The following is an 18618-nucleotide window of genomic DNA, read 5'->3' on the forward strand; positions in this document are numbered from 1 at the left end:
TGTGAGCCTCCCAGGGCAGGCACACTTTCCTGTTTCTTTGGGCATTCTACTTTGAAATCTTATGCCTTGCTTTGTACTTAGAGCCAGAGGATGCTGGAGAAAAGGAGCATGGACTTGTGCTCTGGGAGACCTGAACTTGAACCCCAATTACTCCTTTTGCTGGAGGGTTAGGGGTTGGAAAATTATAGCCTGTGGGCCAAATCCTGCTCAGCACCTGTTTTTGTAAATAACATAGTTATAGGAATACAGCTACACCCCTTTGTTTACATGTTGTCCTGCAGTGTCAGAGTTTAGTTGCCCCAACTGTGTAGTGCAAAGCCTAAATTAGTAAATATCTGGCCATTTACAGATGAAGCTTGATGGCTCCTGGATTGGATGATTTTAGACAAATTACCTAATCTCTTGAATCTTAGTTTCCTCAAAAGTAACTGGGATATATATTACCTAATAAGTTCATGTGAGGGAAAGAAGGTAAAGTATATGATGTTTCTGGCAGGGTATCTAGAATGAAATAGGCCTTCAATAAAGCTTTTATTCTTCTAACAGAAAATATTTATTATTGATAACCAGTTTAATAAATCAGTGTCCTGAAGGGACTCTAATCACTCCCTATATTCTCATTCAGTTCTTTCACTGAATTAGAATACAAGCAATACTAATACAATTAGTGTATTTGGTAGATATCAACCTTTATGTGTATCAGGCATTGTATGGATTCTTAAGAAAACTTGGGCTCCTTTTCAGGTAGGGATTAACCTTTTAAATTTTAGAATTATCAATTTTGTTGCCTAACAATAAGGTACTATTTAAGAAAGAAAAGAAATGTTTAAAAAGTGTCCTATAGGATATTGCCTTTTATTGGGTTAATAACATAGGCATTTAGTGCAAGTTCATTTACAAATGAATGAATCAAGAAGTTGACATGTTTATGTTTGTGACAGATCAACTAGTTTGCACCATATGAGGGATGGTGACTCAAAACAGTGACATAACTGGACATGACTTTTTTCTTTCCTACTTATTTTTTTAAATTGAGTGAATTGAACAGAAACCATGATATATATGACATCATATGTATATGAAATCATGTAAATAACTACTTGGCCATGAATATTTTTGACTTTTACTAAGAAGTATGATTTTTCAAGTAAATCATGGCAAAAATTCCCCCATGTCAACTCATTGTTTCTTAACTCCATGTTAAGTCACCAGAGCCGGCAACTTCCTTTTCTTAGTGTCCCAGTATGTGAAAATGATCTTTGCAATTTTTTAATCCTTTGGTAATTTTCAAGATTTTCACTTTGCCATATTTTGTCCTTTTCTCATTTATGTAACAAATTCATCTGGAGGATGTATTCTCTATTGGGTATCATAATAGAGAAAGAGTAACCTGACAAATATTTCCATAGCAGTCATCGAGCTTACAGTTTATTCATTCAGCAAAAAGAATTCAACAAATGGTTAAGAAGAGTAATGAGTGAGAAGTAACTGGGCCAGGGGATTAGGAAAGCCTTCTCTGAGGAGTCAACATTTAGGCTGAGATGTCAAGAATGTGTTCAGTGTGAAAAGGAATGGTGTAGGGTGTGTCTGATGTGTCTGGGGGCACAGGGTGTCAGTGCATGGAGAGTAGTACAATTTGAGTCTGGGCAAGGTCCAGGCCTCATGATCCTGGCCTTTTGGGACCATGTTAAGTACTGAGAAGCATTAAAACCCGTTTGGGTGGGTTCTAGGTTGACCTGGGGTGGCTAATTGCAGTAGTTAAGGTCTGCTGAAGGATGCCAGGGGTATCAACTAATGTGGCAGCAGTGATAATGGAGAGAAGAGGGCAGATTTGGACATGGGATTGACAGAACTCAATCAATCCGCTCTAGTATGAGAGGGAAATGATGTCTTCCAGCATGAGCTAGAAAAGGATGATTAATGCCCCTGATAGGAAACAGTGGGGAAGTACAAGCTTGAGAAGGAGACATGAGTTCATTTTTGCATGTGTGTTTGAGATGTCTGTTGAGTGTCAGTCAAACATATCAGGAAATTAATGTTTGAATCACTCCCCGGCCTTTGGAGAGTCAGGGAAGTGGATCAGATGCCCAGCAAGCAGGTGTGGATAGAGAAGCGAATGGAGCCTCGTATAAAAACTACAGTGTTCAAGGAGTGTGAAAGAGATGCCTGTGAAAGGAAGTGGAGGATCAAAAAGAGGTGGAGAAGGACAGTGAAGAGGCATGACAGATCATAGGAGCCACAGGTAGAAGCCGTCAGGCATGATCAGCAATGTTGAATGCCACTTACAGGTCAGGTGAACCAAAGACTTGGAATTATCCATTAGATTTTGTGACATGGAGGTCACTGGTAATCCCAGAAAAAAGCAGTTTCATATTGTGGCAAGTGGAGTCTTCTCAGCCTCACTTAAAACTTGAGTCTGTGTATTCTATTTGAGAGGACCGCTCCCTCCCGTTGTGGTGTCCGCAACACGTGTACCTTTTAATGATCCTCTGCAGGTGCTTTCAAGCACCTTCCATGCTGCTTTGCTGTATTTAACTCTGCTAGCTTGTGCCTTTAGGCTTCTTCTCAGTACTAGTTCCATTAATCAGGCATCTAAAGCTCTTAGAGTCTGAGCTCCTCACCATCCGCAGCTCTCCTTTGCTGCATTCTCACTTTGATACTGACAGCAATGAAAATATTTTACCTCATGTTTTATTTTCAGCTATCTCTCTGTGGAAAGTGTGCTAAATTACTGGGAAAATACTTAAAATCGGTAATGTTTTATAAGTAAATTGTTCTTGAATAATTTGGATATTATTGAATAACTTGAAATACTGAATTTCTCATTTTTAATGTTTGGGCTGAATTTTTACTTCCATTGTGTGCTTCATCAAAACTATTATGGAAGGGCCTCTAGAATCTGGCTGTTATAGAGAAAAGCCATCGAGTTATCTCCTCGAGCTGTTTTTAATGGATTCAGATCTATATACATATACAGGGCAGCTTTTGCTACTCTAACTTTTAATAACAACCCAGGAAATTTCAAATAGATGTGCAGAGAGTTTCCAGACACATAAAACCATTGAACATTTCTGGTTGTTTGCTTTTTGTGTGCCTGTTAGGAGTTACACAGGCATATTGATTCTCCTCTGTTGTTTTGGTGTTGCTCTCCTCCGAAAAATTAAAGCTATAGAGTTTTTGACACTCCATTATTAATAATAGATAAGTTAAAGGGATTCTCCCTAAAGTTAGGCAAAACTTCAGTTAAAGAAAGTCACCTTGGAGAACCGATAAAGAAATTTTATGTATATAGCTTGGTGAGGGAAAAACCCCCAAATAACCTATAGTTATTTTAAAAAATTTATTAATGCAATAAATTGGGAGGACATCTATTAATGCTTGAGGATGAAAATAAAATAAAATGACTTAGGTATTTAATTTAAAAATTCTAGGTCAGCAAAAGGCATCGCATTACTCTCTGGTCCTGTTTTCTCATGGACTTTTCATAGGACTGTAGTGAGAAATATAAACAAAGTCTGTATTTGTGGTAAAGGGAGTCAATCATCTTGGAGTGAAACAGTCTGTGTCAATCTAAGACATAAAAGTGCCCCAAATATAAATTTATTTGGGGAGAAGAAAGGAAAACATTTCATGGTGCTTTTTTCTGGGGGTGGATAGCCTGGGTTTATCAGTACAGTTTTTCCAACACCATTTGCCCACCCACAGAAAGACCCAAATGATATTTTTATGAAAAGAGTATCTTTCAAAAAGAGTTTCCTGCTAATCCTTATTGCAGAATGAAGCCTGCCAATACTCTATTTTGTAGTTATCCTGTGTACACAAATGGATTCCCAGAGTACAAGAAGACTCAGTCATATGTGTATTCTCTGTTCTAGAATTCTAGTAAATACTCTCCAGGCTACCTGGTGCTCTGTGTCACAGCTCTCCCCCAGAGATGGCAAGTGAACACGATACCAGGGTAATAATGATTCCCTATAGAATATATGTATCAAGAATATTTTTGTGTGTACTCTCACTTTCCCTCCCTTCTTTTTCCTTTCCTTTCTTGAACTGCTCAGAGATAGGCCTTCATGAAATTCCTGATGGTTTTAATTTTAAAATAAAAAATTAGAACTTATGGGAATATTTAGATAAATAGTAATGATGTCTGTTAAATGAGTCTCATAATTGTGTGGTATTTTTTTTTCTCCTAGGAGTGCTGTCTTTGCAATTTGAGAGGGGGTGCTCTTAAAGAAACAAAGAACAATAAGTAAGTAATGTGTTAATTGTGTTCAGTTTTATTGTTTCCTTCTCTCTAGAGTGTTGAACCTCAGGGTGGACAGTTTGCTGTCTTACCTCTCATTATTGGACACATTGTTCCAAAGCTTTTGTTGTCCAGATCTGAGGTTGGGATTCTGTGCATGACTTCAGAGACTGTTACTGACAGCACGTTCACCTCTGCTGGTTGAAGGTGGTCTAAGCCTTGCTTCTGTCCGTGTCTTTGACACCCATGAAGAATAACCCCACTTTTACTAATGGCAGTTTTAAAGTGAAGGCAGCCCATATCATGTAGGTGCCACTGGAATCCTGGTGTTTAATGTGATGAATCCTATTAGTCTAATAAAAACAGTGTGCCTGAAAACAGTGAAATCTGTTACCTTCAGATAAATAAAATCAATCATAGTCATAACATTAAAACAAAACAATTTACTTTGAAAACTAGCAAATTGACAAGAAAGTATATGTACTAAAATAGAAACATAGGAAGGAAAAACATTGATTTTAAGATCTAAAGGGGACGGTTGGAGAATATGAAGAGAATCTTGAGAGTCAGAAATGAACATAAAAGAAAAGTAATCTGGTTTTTAATGTGGTTGTTGAAATATATTTTTGCATAAATTTTATTTTCATGACCCAATTTTAGTATTTAAAATGAGACCAGAGCATATTAAAGATCCCTTTGGAAATAGGAAAATGTAGAAATGATAGAGGCAGAGGTGGTATTAAAGGGCCAAATCCAGCCCCGAGATATGTTTTAGTTGACTGACACACCATTTTATAAATTTGATGCAAATTTAAAAAGTTGAGAGATTTTGTACAAAAATCCATATTTTTATCTGTACTTGAAGAATAATTGTGCGTCTCTCTATGTCAATAACATGTTGGGATGAGGACCTGGCCTAAATGGGACAGATGATCCCCAGATTACCATGATTTACCAATATATTTGCTTACCTCCTGCCTGGCCCTGCGGCCATTGGAGTTGGGACCCATGGTATATAATGTAATGATCGAATTAACATAACTATGTGCATGTGCACATGTTTCAGATGGCTTACAAGGAAGAGTGAAGGCGTTTATCATTCCTGTGTTGGTAAAGTTTAGTCTAATAGACTTATTTTTGCTTAACTTTAGGTCTTCCTCTTTTAGTGTCAGTTAATGTGATTGGCACTTATACCAAAAAGTGTTGCTAGGACAGGATATTGTACAGGTCATGCAGACTATGAGCTACTTTAGGTGATTCCTGTATAGACAGAGGTGGTAAGAACTTCTCTTCCTACCCTTGGTCTAGGACAGAAAGGAACAGTGTTTACTACAGGATTATAGTATTCATTAGATTTGAAAGAATGCCCTGATGGGGTTGACACTTGTCCTCTCTTCCTGTGGTCTTTAAAGGCAGGATGGAGTCTTATGTTGTTTGAGCGACATGCTCTTTGACTTAAAAATAGGTTGATGGATATGATAATTCCTTCAAGATGTCTTTAAACCTTTAGAGTCTTTATATTTACTTGGGGCATGACATTTATGAGAAACTAAATAGTGTTAATGGGGATGTCATTTTTCTGGGATAATTCAGAATTTGAAAGGAGGTATTTGGCTTTAAGTAGGAAAGGAGAGAACCAACTAAATTTCATTCCTCCTTATCTCTGGGTTCTTTTGGTTATAGTAGGATTGCAATGAGCAACAATTTAAAGACTTAATCAGTGTTAATTCTTTTAGAAGACTTTACTATTCTAGTTTTTGTGACACTTATATTATGTAAAAAGATTATATGCCATATCCAATTCATACCTTTTATTAATTGAACTAATCTTTTGCCACATATTAATTAGCTTAATTATATTAAACACCTGTTATATTTTAGTACCAAATGAAATAGCAAACCTACATTTCAGTATTTTGCAGAGCCAGTGTAGAAAAATACCGTATATTGATAGGATTGAGTCTTTGGTCTTCACCCCATTCTTCATGGTGCAGTGGTGGGCAGGTGTGGTACAGAATCTATCCAGGTACACCCAAGAGTTTTAAAATTCAGAGTCTGTTTGTGACGGATTTAGGCTTTTGGTTTTCTTTCTTGTCTGTGTATTTACTCTCTGTGAGAATTGCCACCGCCTAGCTGAAGTATACAGTATCTAAGTTTAGGGAACTTTTTCTCATATTTCATGTCTCCTTTCCTGTAGGTGGGCCCATGTCATGTGTGCCGTTGCGGTCCCAGAAGTTCGATTCACTAATGTCCCAGAGAGGACACAGATAGACGTAGGCAGAATACCTTTACAGAGGTTAAAATTGGTGAGTGGCAAAGCCTCGTTTTTACCTCATGAATTAGTGTTAATTTGAAGTTCTATTTCTTTTAAAATCACATTCTCAAGATAATTTTTCTCTCACCTTCCTTTCATTATTCTACCCTTTTTTCCCTTTAGCCTACGTTTACTTATCTGTACATATTCTTTTCATATTTTATTGTAAGTATGATATAACCTTCCTCAGTTCTGTTTGAAATGAGGCAAAGGAATACTCCTTTTTCTGGATTAGTGTGAATTTTCAAACCATGGTTTGTTAGTAATATACTTGAATTATCTATCTATACTTAAATTGTTTAGTTGTTCTCTCTGGCCTCTCTTTGGTTGGTCTTGACTTAGCAAATTCACCTAACCTGATTCCATCATCTCTTCACTAAGAGATTTGTAGAGAAATAGAAAAACTTTTATTATTACCAAGGGATTTTTTTCATTTACAAATAGATACAAGTCATTTAATTTGCCAAACTCTTTGGCTGATTATCTTCTGACTGGTTTAGAAACTTTCATAAAAATCTTCCTACTGGTTCTCTTTGTTAAGAATATTTTTCATTCCAAGGATAGGCCTTTCAGTCCTCAACACTGAAGTTCTGTTAAAGTGTGAGCCAAGAAAGCATTAGTTTAGGCCCTTAAATTTCATATTTAATGATAATTTTCTCTAATGTTCCATTGCGTGATTTTAAAATACTGGAGTGTGTTTTACATGTGGACTTAATTCCCTAGAATTTCTTCAGAACTTGTTATTTTTAACTTGAGGTCTTTCCACTATAGAATATTTTGGGCACTGTAGCAATAACTTTCTACCCAACTATTAACTTGTTACCAGTGTCTTTCCCATCAGGGAGCTGGGCATATTGTCTCTGGACCTCTGTCACAGGCACTTAGAATCTACAGTCTTTCATTCTCAGAAAAGGGCAATCGTACACTGTTGTTTTCCATTATAGCTGCATCAAGAATTTTACATTGCTAGAAAATACATGGTACTTTACAGACCTGATGATTGTCATTGGCAGGTTTGAGTGGTAGCACCAGGATGCCCAGGATATGGTAATGGAAATTTTGTGAATGAAATGGGTCATGTAAATGACCCTTTAAAGCTCACAGTAATTCAGAAGAGAGTAAAAAGTTCTTTAGCTCCTGGACTTCATAGGAAAGTTTGAAATCTTGTATCTTGGTCACCAGTTAAAAAAAACCACATACCAATGAGAAACAAACAAAAAACATTTGCAAGAATTAGGTCTATGAGATAGGATATTTTAAAAATGTTGAGTTCATCACATGTTGAAGAATTTAATGTTTAGTATGACAAATATTAACAAATGTCGTACATTTTAATTTTTTTCTAATTTACAAGTAGTATGTATTTCCAATATTTCCAGCACTGCATTTAACAATCATCTTTGGTTCTCTTTCCTGAAAGATGACTTCTGTTACCAGTTTAATGCTCTGATGCTTTCCTTTAAGGACTTATATCCTGGCTAACTAGTACATGAATGCTGATTTACTGTTACACCAGTCCCAGAGGGGTTTAAGGGAACAGCACGGAAGCACAACAGGCGATCATTTCCATGCCGTTCAGAAAGTTGTACTTAGAAATCTGACATCTACAGCGGCAAAGCTTACTGTTTTCTTCTCAGTGCTATGCCTCACCTTGACTGTGTATGTCACATGCTCTTTACAGAATGTTTACATCCTCAAACAACTGATACCTTGAAAAGCATAGGTTTTGACTGAATTTAAGATCACCTGAAGTCTACTTCTAATGAGCTGTTTATTGACATATTTGGGTGAAATTAGCAGGCTATAGATCAGATTTTCTGATTAATAGTTTTATATGCATGGAGAGTTTCTTGGTATTAAGTGGTACTTATCAAAATCCTCACAGTGGTTAAGTGGGAAAATACAAGAAGAAACTTCATTTTTTGGGGAAATAAATCACTCAAAAATTCTGTTACACTTTGAAAGTGGGCAACAACCAAAATTCTAGATGACTTTTTTACCAAGAATTGTCAAGAAGGCACCATCACTGTGGTGAATCTCCCATCGCATAGCGTCTGTGCACCAGTCTCACCAGTCTTTCTCACTTAGTGATCGGTCTCAGATGGGCTGGCTTTGAACAACAAAATTTACACATGATCACTTCTGTGTGGCATGGCATGCACCCTTCCGGGGAATGGGATGCTCTGCCTTATATGTACAGTCAAGGGTATGCTTTCCTGACATTAGTATTCTTTTAAAGTTTAATCTATTGGTACATGACCAACATTAGATGTCAGTATCAATTTATTTCACCAAACCACTATTACCTTACCTTGCCAGGTACTTACTGTATATTTACAAATAAGACATCGTTCCTGTCTTTTAGCATTTTACAGTCTAGATAGGCTTTCTCAACTTTGGCTCTGTTGACCTTTTAGACAATTTTTTTGTTCTGGGTGATGTCATGTGCATTGTAGATTGCGGCATCCCTCACCAAACAGACAATGCCAGATACCTTTTGGGAGGCACTATCATTCCCATTTGAAAACCTACCCACTGGCCCATAGGGAAGATGTACACATAAAGAGGAAATTTTAACTTTAATCATTTTCAGACAGAATATCTTGGATGAAAGAAGTAAGTTGGAGACTGAGAGAATAGAAATTCTTAATTGTTTTTATTAACAATCCTAGCGAATTTTGGGGGGGGGAATTGTTTAAATTTATTTGTCGATAAAGTAATGAAATTCAGCAACATATGTGTATATTTACTACTGTATAATTATTATATAACCTGATTATTTTAACATTACTTGTTCTTATAAAAATCGAACAACCTTGAGTAGTAATCAGGTGATGTGTATGTGTGCCCGTGCGCACACACAAAGTAATTTTGAGTAAATATCTATGGAATAAAAGGCAGCAAATTGTTATTATTTCTGCTTTTGACTAAAAATTATTGTGGCTGGAGGGTTTGATAACACGATACCAATGGCATCTGCCTTTTTATGGTTTCCTCTTTAAAAGTTGTGGTGGTAAACTTATGCACAAGTCTTTGTTTGTATAAGGTGCTCCAAAAACCAAGCGTTGACCCATGAAGCAGCAAGGGGAACTCTTGAGCCTCTCCCCATGCCCACTAGGTGGTGCTGCTGTACCAATTTTTCATCCCATTGTCCTTAAATCACCTCCCTAACAAGTGCCTATTCAGAGTCCTGCCCACATTTGTAGAGGTGTGTGTGTGTGTGTGTGTGTGTGTGTGTGTTTGAGAGCGAGGCAGAGAGATGGAGAGATGGCACTAGGAAAGGGAACGTGCTACCGGCTGTGCATTCAAAGTGCTGAATTCCAGAGGGCAATTTTTTAGTTCAATTTTCATTTAGCTTTATGAAAAGAACAGCTTTCCCTTGGGGCAAGTTAGTGTTTTTCTGTATAAGTACTAAGCAACACTAGTAACAGCTAGTAACTGCAAGAGCTTAAAGAACAGCTGATGGCAAACATAAGTTTAAAATGCCTTCTGACGTATGAAAGCTGTATATTTAAAAAAATGATCATTATTATTAGTCTTTCTTGAACATGGAATACTGGAATTTGTGTAGAGGTATTTGAATGTTTTGGTGATACTATTGTTAGCCTTTTATTTATTCATTGGTTCAACTTGCAGCTTTTGAAGTACCTCTCTGTACAATTATTTGTGTAGGAAGATTTTTTTTGTAAAGGATATAAGATTTGTTTACTTTAGTAGATTTTCCCTCTTATTTGTAATGACCATTTTCTAAAAAGAGGCAGCAAGTGGAAAACAACTGTTTCAGTGCTCATCAGTGGATTATGTTGATCCTAAAATGGTGTGTGCTTTTATGAAGAACCTTTATCTCATCCAGCCACCTTGTTCAGTAAAATCACAGGTGTGGTCTCTGCTCATTAGATAATTAAATGGTCAACAATGATGACACTAGACTGTGTGGTTGATAATTTTTTTAAAAGCCGAACAAAATTTTCCAGTACCTTCTCCACTCTCCAGTGAACATCCGAGCATTGGTGCCTGGTAGGACAAAGGATGAGGAGGATGCTGAAGACATTCCTATCCCCCACTTGATCAGTGGGCTCAGAGATAGCCAGGCGAGGGGTTTGTTTGAAGTCACAGGTGATGGGTATGCCTGAAGACAAAAAAGGAAACAACTAACTCCACGTCATACAGATTTTAGAATTTATGCAATCATTTCCTTTTCTTAATTCCTTCCCTCTTGTTTTCTCTACTAATATGATTGGTTAGCCGCAGTCATAATTGAATCTCTGGAAGAGGAGCAAAATTGTGCAAAGATGAGAATACAAGAAAAGGAAATAGAGATAAAACACACATGAAGTTAGAATGTCTTTTTTTTTTCACGATGGAAAAAATATAGGTAAAAATTATCAGGAAGAAGAGTTAAGGACAGAAATTTAGAGAGGACAAACAATATATTCTTTTTATAGTAGAATCACACAGAAGACAGCAGTATTGTCTGCTGAAATAATCTTCAGTATCAGTGTTATCTTTTGGAAGCAGATCACCAAAAAAAATCTTTAAATTCGATTATAAAATTTAAGGGAAGAACATTTTAAGAACCCAACAAAAGGAGTAAAACAGCATGAAGTTCTGGTATTTGTTACTACTTACCATGAATGTGTATTACATACGTCGATCCCTTCTTGAAGATTAAGTTAACTAAATATCTGTGGAATTGATATGAATAAAACAGCAAGGCAGGTTTGTGGATTCTTAAAAATCTTGGAAAATTGTAGCAGACCTTCGATGCAGTCATTAGTGTAAAATTGTTTTCCTATTTGAAGAGGAAGTTCTCAAATAGAAATGCTGTAAGACTATTTAAATTTTAAATTGCATGTATCAAAGCAAATGATGTTTATCTTGATTGCTGTCATTGCATCAAAACCGTGGTTGTTTGTTGACCACACATCCATCCTTACAGTGGCATAGCACAGTGCCTTTGGTTTCTTTGTCTGTGGAGAGTCCTAAGATTTTTACATTTGAAATCCTATTTTTGCAACCAAATAGAGGGAGAAATGAATTTTGGAATAGCTGAAGTTGCCCCCAGGCCTTCAGTGACCTCCGATGTGTATTTGACGAGTGAACCAAGCACACAGGCACAAGTGTTCTCTGAGTGAAGAACATTATTTTGAAAAAGAATTTACAATGCAGTGATGACTGAGCTACAAGCCTTTCAGTATCTGGCCGAGACCAACTATTCTGCCTAGAAGCCTCTATACACTTTAAAATTTGTACCTGAAGGCAAATAATAGTGAACTTGAAAGCCAGAGATTATAGTTTTGAAAGGTACATCAATTCTGAAAATAGAGTGGTTTCACTGTGGTATTCCAGCTGAAAAGTTGAATGAAGGGGAAAAAAAAATACATCCAGGCTTTCTATTTCTTAGAAAAAAGCACTTGTTCTCTTGCTAACTGGCTTATGTTATCAGATGTATTGAATACTAAAAATAGAATTACTGAGAGAGAGGGATGGGGTCTGCCTCATGTGCTGTCACCCTCAGCCCTATTTAGTTAATGTTACAGCAACGTTAGAGATCAGCTTCACTTTCTTTCTAGAGGAATCACAGGTGTATTTGACAGAGCCTGTGTTAATGCATTTTGGGAAATGTAAAGACATTATTGATTATCTTTCATCACTTTAAAAGAGAAAAGTAGCATTGTAAAGGCAATCAAAAAACGTCATTAGGTCCCACATTAACACGTGTACTGTTTTATTCACATTTTCAGTTATGTTTAAAGACAAAGAGGAATTCTAAGAAAATACTAAACATTGACCATGATGACTGACTTTATTGTTTAAATGCAGCTGAGGAAAAATTTGCTCTTAATAAAGTGAACCACTGAAGGAGGAATAAGTTATACTACAGATGAAATAATTGTGTAGTGTGTAGGGTCCTATTATTTAATAAATTCAGTATGAAATCTATAATGTCATTAAGACCATTCTTCAGAATTTCAACATACATTGTATCCTCAACTTTGTAAGATTTTTAAATAAGTTTAGTGTAAAAACATGTATATTAGTAGCTGTATAGTACTTAACTGTCAGAATGATTTGCTACAGGGACTAGATCCTATTGCAAGTTGTCAAATTTGTATATTGCTGTAATACCAAACCATAAAATCTTTTGAGTAAAATGGAAAATGTCAGATAGGCATGACTACAGATAATATACTTTCTGAAGGCTGTAGACATCTATAGGAGAAAACGTGTAAATGCATGAAATGTTATCTTGTTACTATGGATTTTCTTTATCTGCTGAGAGAAAACCCTGAGGCAAAAGAAAATTGATTGGAATCTTTAAATTTTTAGTTTTGAACTCATTTTTCCTGGGGACTAATTTTAAACATTATTAGATAAGTAGAATTTCATATAATCCATGATTCAAGAATATTGTAGGAGAGTAATCTTATTTTTTAGCTTGCGTTGCTGAATGGTTCATTTTTTCCCCCTGATTTTGTCTGTGTGAGTAGTGATTACTGACAGATCTTTGAATTGAATTAGTGAGCTGGGGTTGGGGTTCCAGAGATGGGATCACCCCCTTCACTCCAACATTGGGCCAGTTCCAACGAACACATGCCATACTGAGGCAGCTGCTAGATGGCTCTAAACAATCTATAGGGTTTTGCTTGGTCAGTAGTGAATGATAGCAGAGAGATTATAGTTTTTGAAAGGTATAGTCATTATGGTAAGACAGTGGATTCATTTTTATCTGTTGTTCTTTTAATATTTTAGTATTAATTAGGTTGTTTATTCCCTCAAAAGGGCATTCTTAAAAATCCACAAAAATAAGTTATTTAACATATGACTGTGGTGATATATTTTAGGTGTGCTTTCTCAATTTAATGATGTCATTTTCTAACATGAGCTCATATATACAGGTATCAGCACAGTTTAAGCCAGCCACAGTTTGGACCTATTGATTTAAATATGAAAGCGTCTTAGCATTCATCTGTATTACTGTTTGGATCATGTAATTCTAAGTCTCTGTTACATTGAGATTAAGACTGAGTCCAGTGTCCTCCACTTAGGCAAGCTTACCATGCAGACTACTCTCTCTTAACCTCATCTATAAACTGGGGTGGTTGTGAGGATGAGGTAAGAAAGTGAAGGGCCTGGAATACAGTTGTCTTTAAAGTAGGTCATTGCTTATGGCTAATGATTCATAGGTCTCTGTGAGCTGCCTTTTGACCAATCAGGAACAGAGCAGATAAATATTTCTACTCCAGGCGGAGTAGGTTCCTGGTGCTCTTTCATATATTTATTCATTCATTTGTTCAATAAATATTTGTTTAGGGTTGGCTGTGTGGTTTGGTGATAGATTTTATTTCATTTCTATTTTAATAGGTATTACAGAATAATGGAAGTTATTGAACATTAGGCAAGCAATTGCAAAGCAGTATGTAAAGATCTAGTGCAGTAAAAATCTGGAACGCAGTGGAGGACCTTACTAGATTTGAGGTATTAGGGTTGGTAACACAGAGGTGGAGAAAAACTTCCTAGAAGAAGCAATGCCTAATAATGCTTCATGTGAGACCTGAAGATGAGAAGAGCTAGCTGGAGGAGGGGTCAATATGTTTAGTAGCCTGGAAGTGGGAGGAAATTGTGAAGTCTAGGAAATGAAATTTCAGTAGAGCTGGAACATGAAGTATGAAGAGGGAGAGAAGAGTCTTGAGGAGAGAAAGCCTCAGATGAGCTAGAACTGTGCTGTCCAGCATGGTAGCCTCTGGCCACTTATGGCTGTTGAGCACATGCAATGTGGTTGGTTAGTGTTATTGAAGAACTGAATTTAAACAACTTTGGGGCTTTTTTTTGGTTCTCATTCACATCCACACACCTCCCACTGCCTTTCCAGCTGATCCTCCAGAAGTTTAGGCCTAACCACAGATATTGAGCAACAGCATGCAGGTCCTGTGTAACACCTAGCCCTGAAATATGCCTCTGTTGTACAGTGCTCACAATGGTTCTGCTTCTCTAAGTGAACCCTGATTCAAACACCTCCCAATTCATTTCCACTCCTCTTATGTAGCTTGAAGCAGGTGGGTAAAGGACTAATGTTGGCAGGAACTATATTTTCACACTATCCTTTTATTTTAAATTTTATTTAATTTTAAATAAGCTAAATTTAAAAACTGGAGGCAGCATAAACACATGAAACATACTACAGTTTTGGTAGGTGTACATTTCAAACACCCTTGAAAATTTAGTATCATAACTGAGATGTGCTGTAAGTGCAAACACACAGCAAATTTCAAAGACTTAGTATGAAAAAAAGACTGTGAACTATCTCATTAATTTTTATAGTGGTTACATGTCAAAGTGATAATATTTTGGATTTCTTGAGTTAAATGAGATATATTCTTAAAATTAATTTCACCTCATTCTCCCTCCCTCCCTCTTTCTTCCTTCCTTTCTTTCTTTCTTTCTTTCTTAAGATTTTATTTATTTGCTTGAGAGAGAGAGAGAGAGAGAGAGAGAGATAGCAAGCAAGCACAAGCAGGGGGAGAGGTGGAGGCAGAAAGAGAAGCAGACTCCCCACTGATCAGGAAGCCCGATGCTGGGCTCAATCCCAGGACCTGGAGTTCATGACCTGAGCTGACAGCAGATGCTTAACCATCTGAGCCACCCAGGTGCCCCCTGATTCTTTTTTTGTTATCAAATATACGTAACATAAACTTTTCATTTTAATTATTTTTAGGTGTATAGTTCTGTGGCATTAAATATATTTATATCTCATGCCCCTGTATCTTTAGAACTTTTTCATCTTTTTAAACTAGCCTTACTCATTGAACATTAATTTGCCGTTCTTTCCTCTCTCACCTGTTTTGTAATGTTGCTCCTAAAATATTAAAAATTGCACGTGTGGCTCATATTGTATTTCTAGCGGACGGTGCTATTCTAGAGGATTTTGTACTTAATTCTGAGCACACTGGAGAGCCTTTAATATGTGTTACGAAGTGAAATAGTATGATCATATTCATATTTCAGAAGGGTGTTTTGCTTCTGATGTGGAGAATGTATTCAAGAGAGCAATCAGTACCTTACTGGAATGTCAGTAATCAATTGAAAGATGATTTTGGCATGAACCTGGGGATGGAGAGAAGTGAACTAATCAGAAGTAGAGTAAACTAGGTGTGGAGGAAGCTGGGGTTCTGGCATAAGTAGCTTGGGTAGTGGTTACGCTATGCACACTATGCATAGGGCTTATCACCACTGGAAGGAGCACAGAGTTTAGGGGAAAGTACATTTTGCACATACTTAATCTGAGGTCCTTGTAGTTTGTCTGGTGTGGCTCAGGAGAGAGATGTGCCAGACTCCTACTTCTTACGGGTATGTAGCTATTTAACAGCTTGCTCCTGGATTGTTAGGCCTAGAGGCATACAACAGTCAGTGACTATTACTGGACAGTAATTCAGGGGTAGTGAACAAATGTGCTTTGTCTGAATGTGCATTTGGTTCATAATAACATTGTATCTGCCACTCCAAACTCTTGTTTGAAGTGTAATAGTCAAGTAAGATGGTGTCAGCCCCGTAAGTTTCATTTACGTTGTCTCTTAGAGCAAAGAGAAGAAATACATGGAAAATGAAAACAAAAGCTATAGAAATGAGATAGTCTGATTTGCAAAAGATGAGCAAGAAAGAAAGTGTAGTGTTCTCATTAAAAATAAATGTGTCCTGCAACAAGTAGAAACATAGTCTGCTCTGGGATGTTGTTGCCAAGATGTGTGGCCACAATATGAAAAATGATTTGCTGTAAAAATCACATGGGGTTGCTCAAACCCATGAAAAGGTATTCATTTCAGGTTTGCTTTTTGTTATAATTTCAGTTTAATTTTTGTTTAAAATCATCTTTTCACTAATAATTTTTGAGATAGAACTGCCTATAGGATAAAATTTTAAATCGTGATTTTTTCATTCGGAACATAAAATACATTCCATCTTTCTTTAAAAACAAAATATTTTACTTTAAGTAAATGAAAGAAGTAGTCAAATAAATTGACCACTTTTCATTATAGGAATAGTGCTTAAGGTTAATTAACACTTAAACATTATTTTCCTGGAGCCATCCGTTGCTCCTAATTGATTTAAAAATTCATCGGTTTTAAAACATTTTTTCTCTATAGACAAAGCAAAAAAATATTGTGAAAACTTTCACTAAATAGCAGATGTTTTTCAGTAAAAAGAATCATGACACTCTGGCAAAAGTATAATTTTAATAGACTAATGAGCTTTCTGACCAGAGCCAAGTGAGCCTCATCTGATTTTTACAGTGATAAATTGACTATGTCAAAATTTGCAATCTAGTCTGGTGAAATATTTTACTATGAAAGTTTAATTCTCATTTCTTATTTATGAAAGCAGGGGTAGTGTCACACTACCTTATAATATGCTGGCCATTTGGTATGATTTATTTCAATGAGTGTCACTTGTTGATGTGTTTAGTGATTGTTGACCTATATTTAATTATAAAACTCTAAGTGGTGTGAAATGTAATAAGTCAGCTGCTGTAGTTAAGAAAACCAAAAAAACAAATCATGATCCACAGATCTATTCAGTTGTCTTTTCTTAGTTTTAATGATGTCACAGCTTTATATTTGACAGCTCTTGATTTGGGAGCAATGGAAGAATAACAGATTTCTTTACTGTTGTGGAAATCTACTTAGAATTCTACTACAAACCATATCTTGAAATGTAATAAAATTGTCTTTTATTACATGATTTGGGAATTCCAGACTGTCATTTTTTCAAGGTTTTGAGGAAAATTGTGGAATAAAGAATTCCTCTTTCATTCATTTATCAATCTTTTAGTCAATAAATACTTATGAAATTGATCATACATATATTTGGTGCTCAATGACAGGGTGCATGAAATGGATAGAGTCATTCCTCTTTTGGGGTTTACATTCTGGAAGGATTTAGATGTAGAACTTCCAAGGATGTGGTTTGTTCTTTGGGTCATTTTGAAAGGCAGAAGAGAAGGGCTAGAGTAGAGCATTGGTCTCAAGCATTTCTCTACAGAGATTGAAATAGGCTTTTCTGTTTTCTAATGTCAGAGTGTTTATCTCATGTAGATAATTTCTAAGAAATAGATTAAAATATTAAAAGTGTACATCTTTCAGATATGAAATTAGTTTGAGATCATTTTAGAAATAATAAACATCTTTATTTTTTTTTTTAAGATTTTATTTATTTATTCGACAGGATAGAGACAGCCAGCGAGAGAGGGAACACAAGCAGGGGGAGTGGGAGAGGAAGAAGCAGGCTCATAGCAGAGGAGCCTGATGTGGGGCCCGATTCCATAACGCCAGGATCACGCCCTGAGCCGAAGGCGGACGCCCAACCGCTGTGTCACCCAGGCGCCCCTAATAAACATCTTTAAAAACATAATTTTAAAATAGTGGTTTATAAGATTTCAAATTAGTCATAGCTCACAACACAATGACATATGAATAATAAAAAATTCATAATAATGAAGTTATTTATTATATGTACTGTTTCAAATAGCACCATGTCTTGGAGTTGTTGTTTTTTAAAGAATTGAGGGATTTTGTTGTTATTTCTTTTATACTGCACAGTAAAAGGCATGAACTCAGTACTGCTGTAGAAATTTGCTTTAGAATTTCTCTAGGAAGAGGCTGTTCAGGAGAATTATCCTTTGGTATTACCCCTTATATTTCTCAAAGCAATTCATAACTATTTTTCAAATAAGAATTTTAGTTGGCAGGTCAGCTTAGAACTAGGAGGGAGATTAATGACCCAAATGTTTTTAGACACAACAAAAAAAAATTTTTTAATACTTCTAACTCTTAAGTACTCTTTCTCTAAGAATCCCTTTTTATAAGGTGAAAACGAAGAAGCCAACAACATAAAAATCACTCCTTTTCCTGGCAGGCCCAGTGGTTAATATATGTGCATTTTCAGGTTTCTCAATTTGACAGGGGCAATCACCATTTAATTTCAAAATTCCATTTATCTTAGTGATAGCCTTAGAACTATTGAGCCTTCTTTTCCTGTCTGTGACAGCATCGCTCCCTCTCTGCTC

The 18618-nt window shown here is 36.3% G+C and overlaps 1 protein-coding gene across 7 annotated transcripts in view; it reads left to right on the forward strand.

The window, feature by feature from the left end:
- Positions 1-18618, forward strand: part of KDM4C (lysine demethylase 4C) — a 430083-nt gene that overhangs the window by 300874 nt on the left and 110591 nt on the right. For 4 of the 7 annotated variants that reach the window (XM_040631435.1, XM_040631434.1, XM_040631437.1 and 1 more), the window contains 2 exons: positions 4194-4249; positions 6441-6549. In XM_040631435.1, coding sequence (XP_040487369.1) covers positions 4194-4249; positions 6441-6549 — 165 coding nt within the window. Of the gene's footprint in view, positions 1-4193; positions 4250-6440; positions 6550-18618 lie in introns of those variants that run through there. The other 3 variants (XR_005835179.1, XR_005835180.1, XM_040631438.1) reach the window with 1 other exon arrangement.

The sequence above is a fragment of the Ursus maritimus genome, unplaced genomic scaffold (assembly GCF_017311325.1).
Source record: "Ursus maritimus isolate PB19 unplaced genomic scaffold, ASM1731132v1 scaffold_17, whole genome shotgun sequence".
Lineage (NCBI taxonomy): Eukaryota > Metazoa > Chordata > Mammalia > Carnivora > Ursidae > Ursus > Ursus maritimus.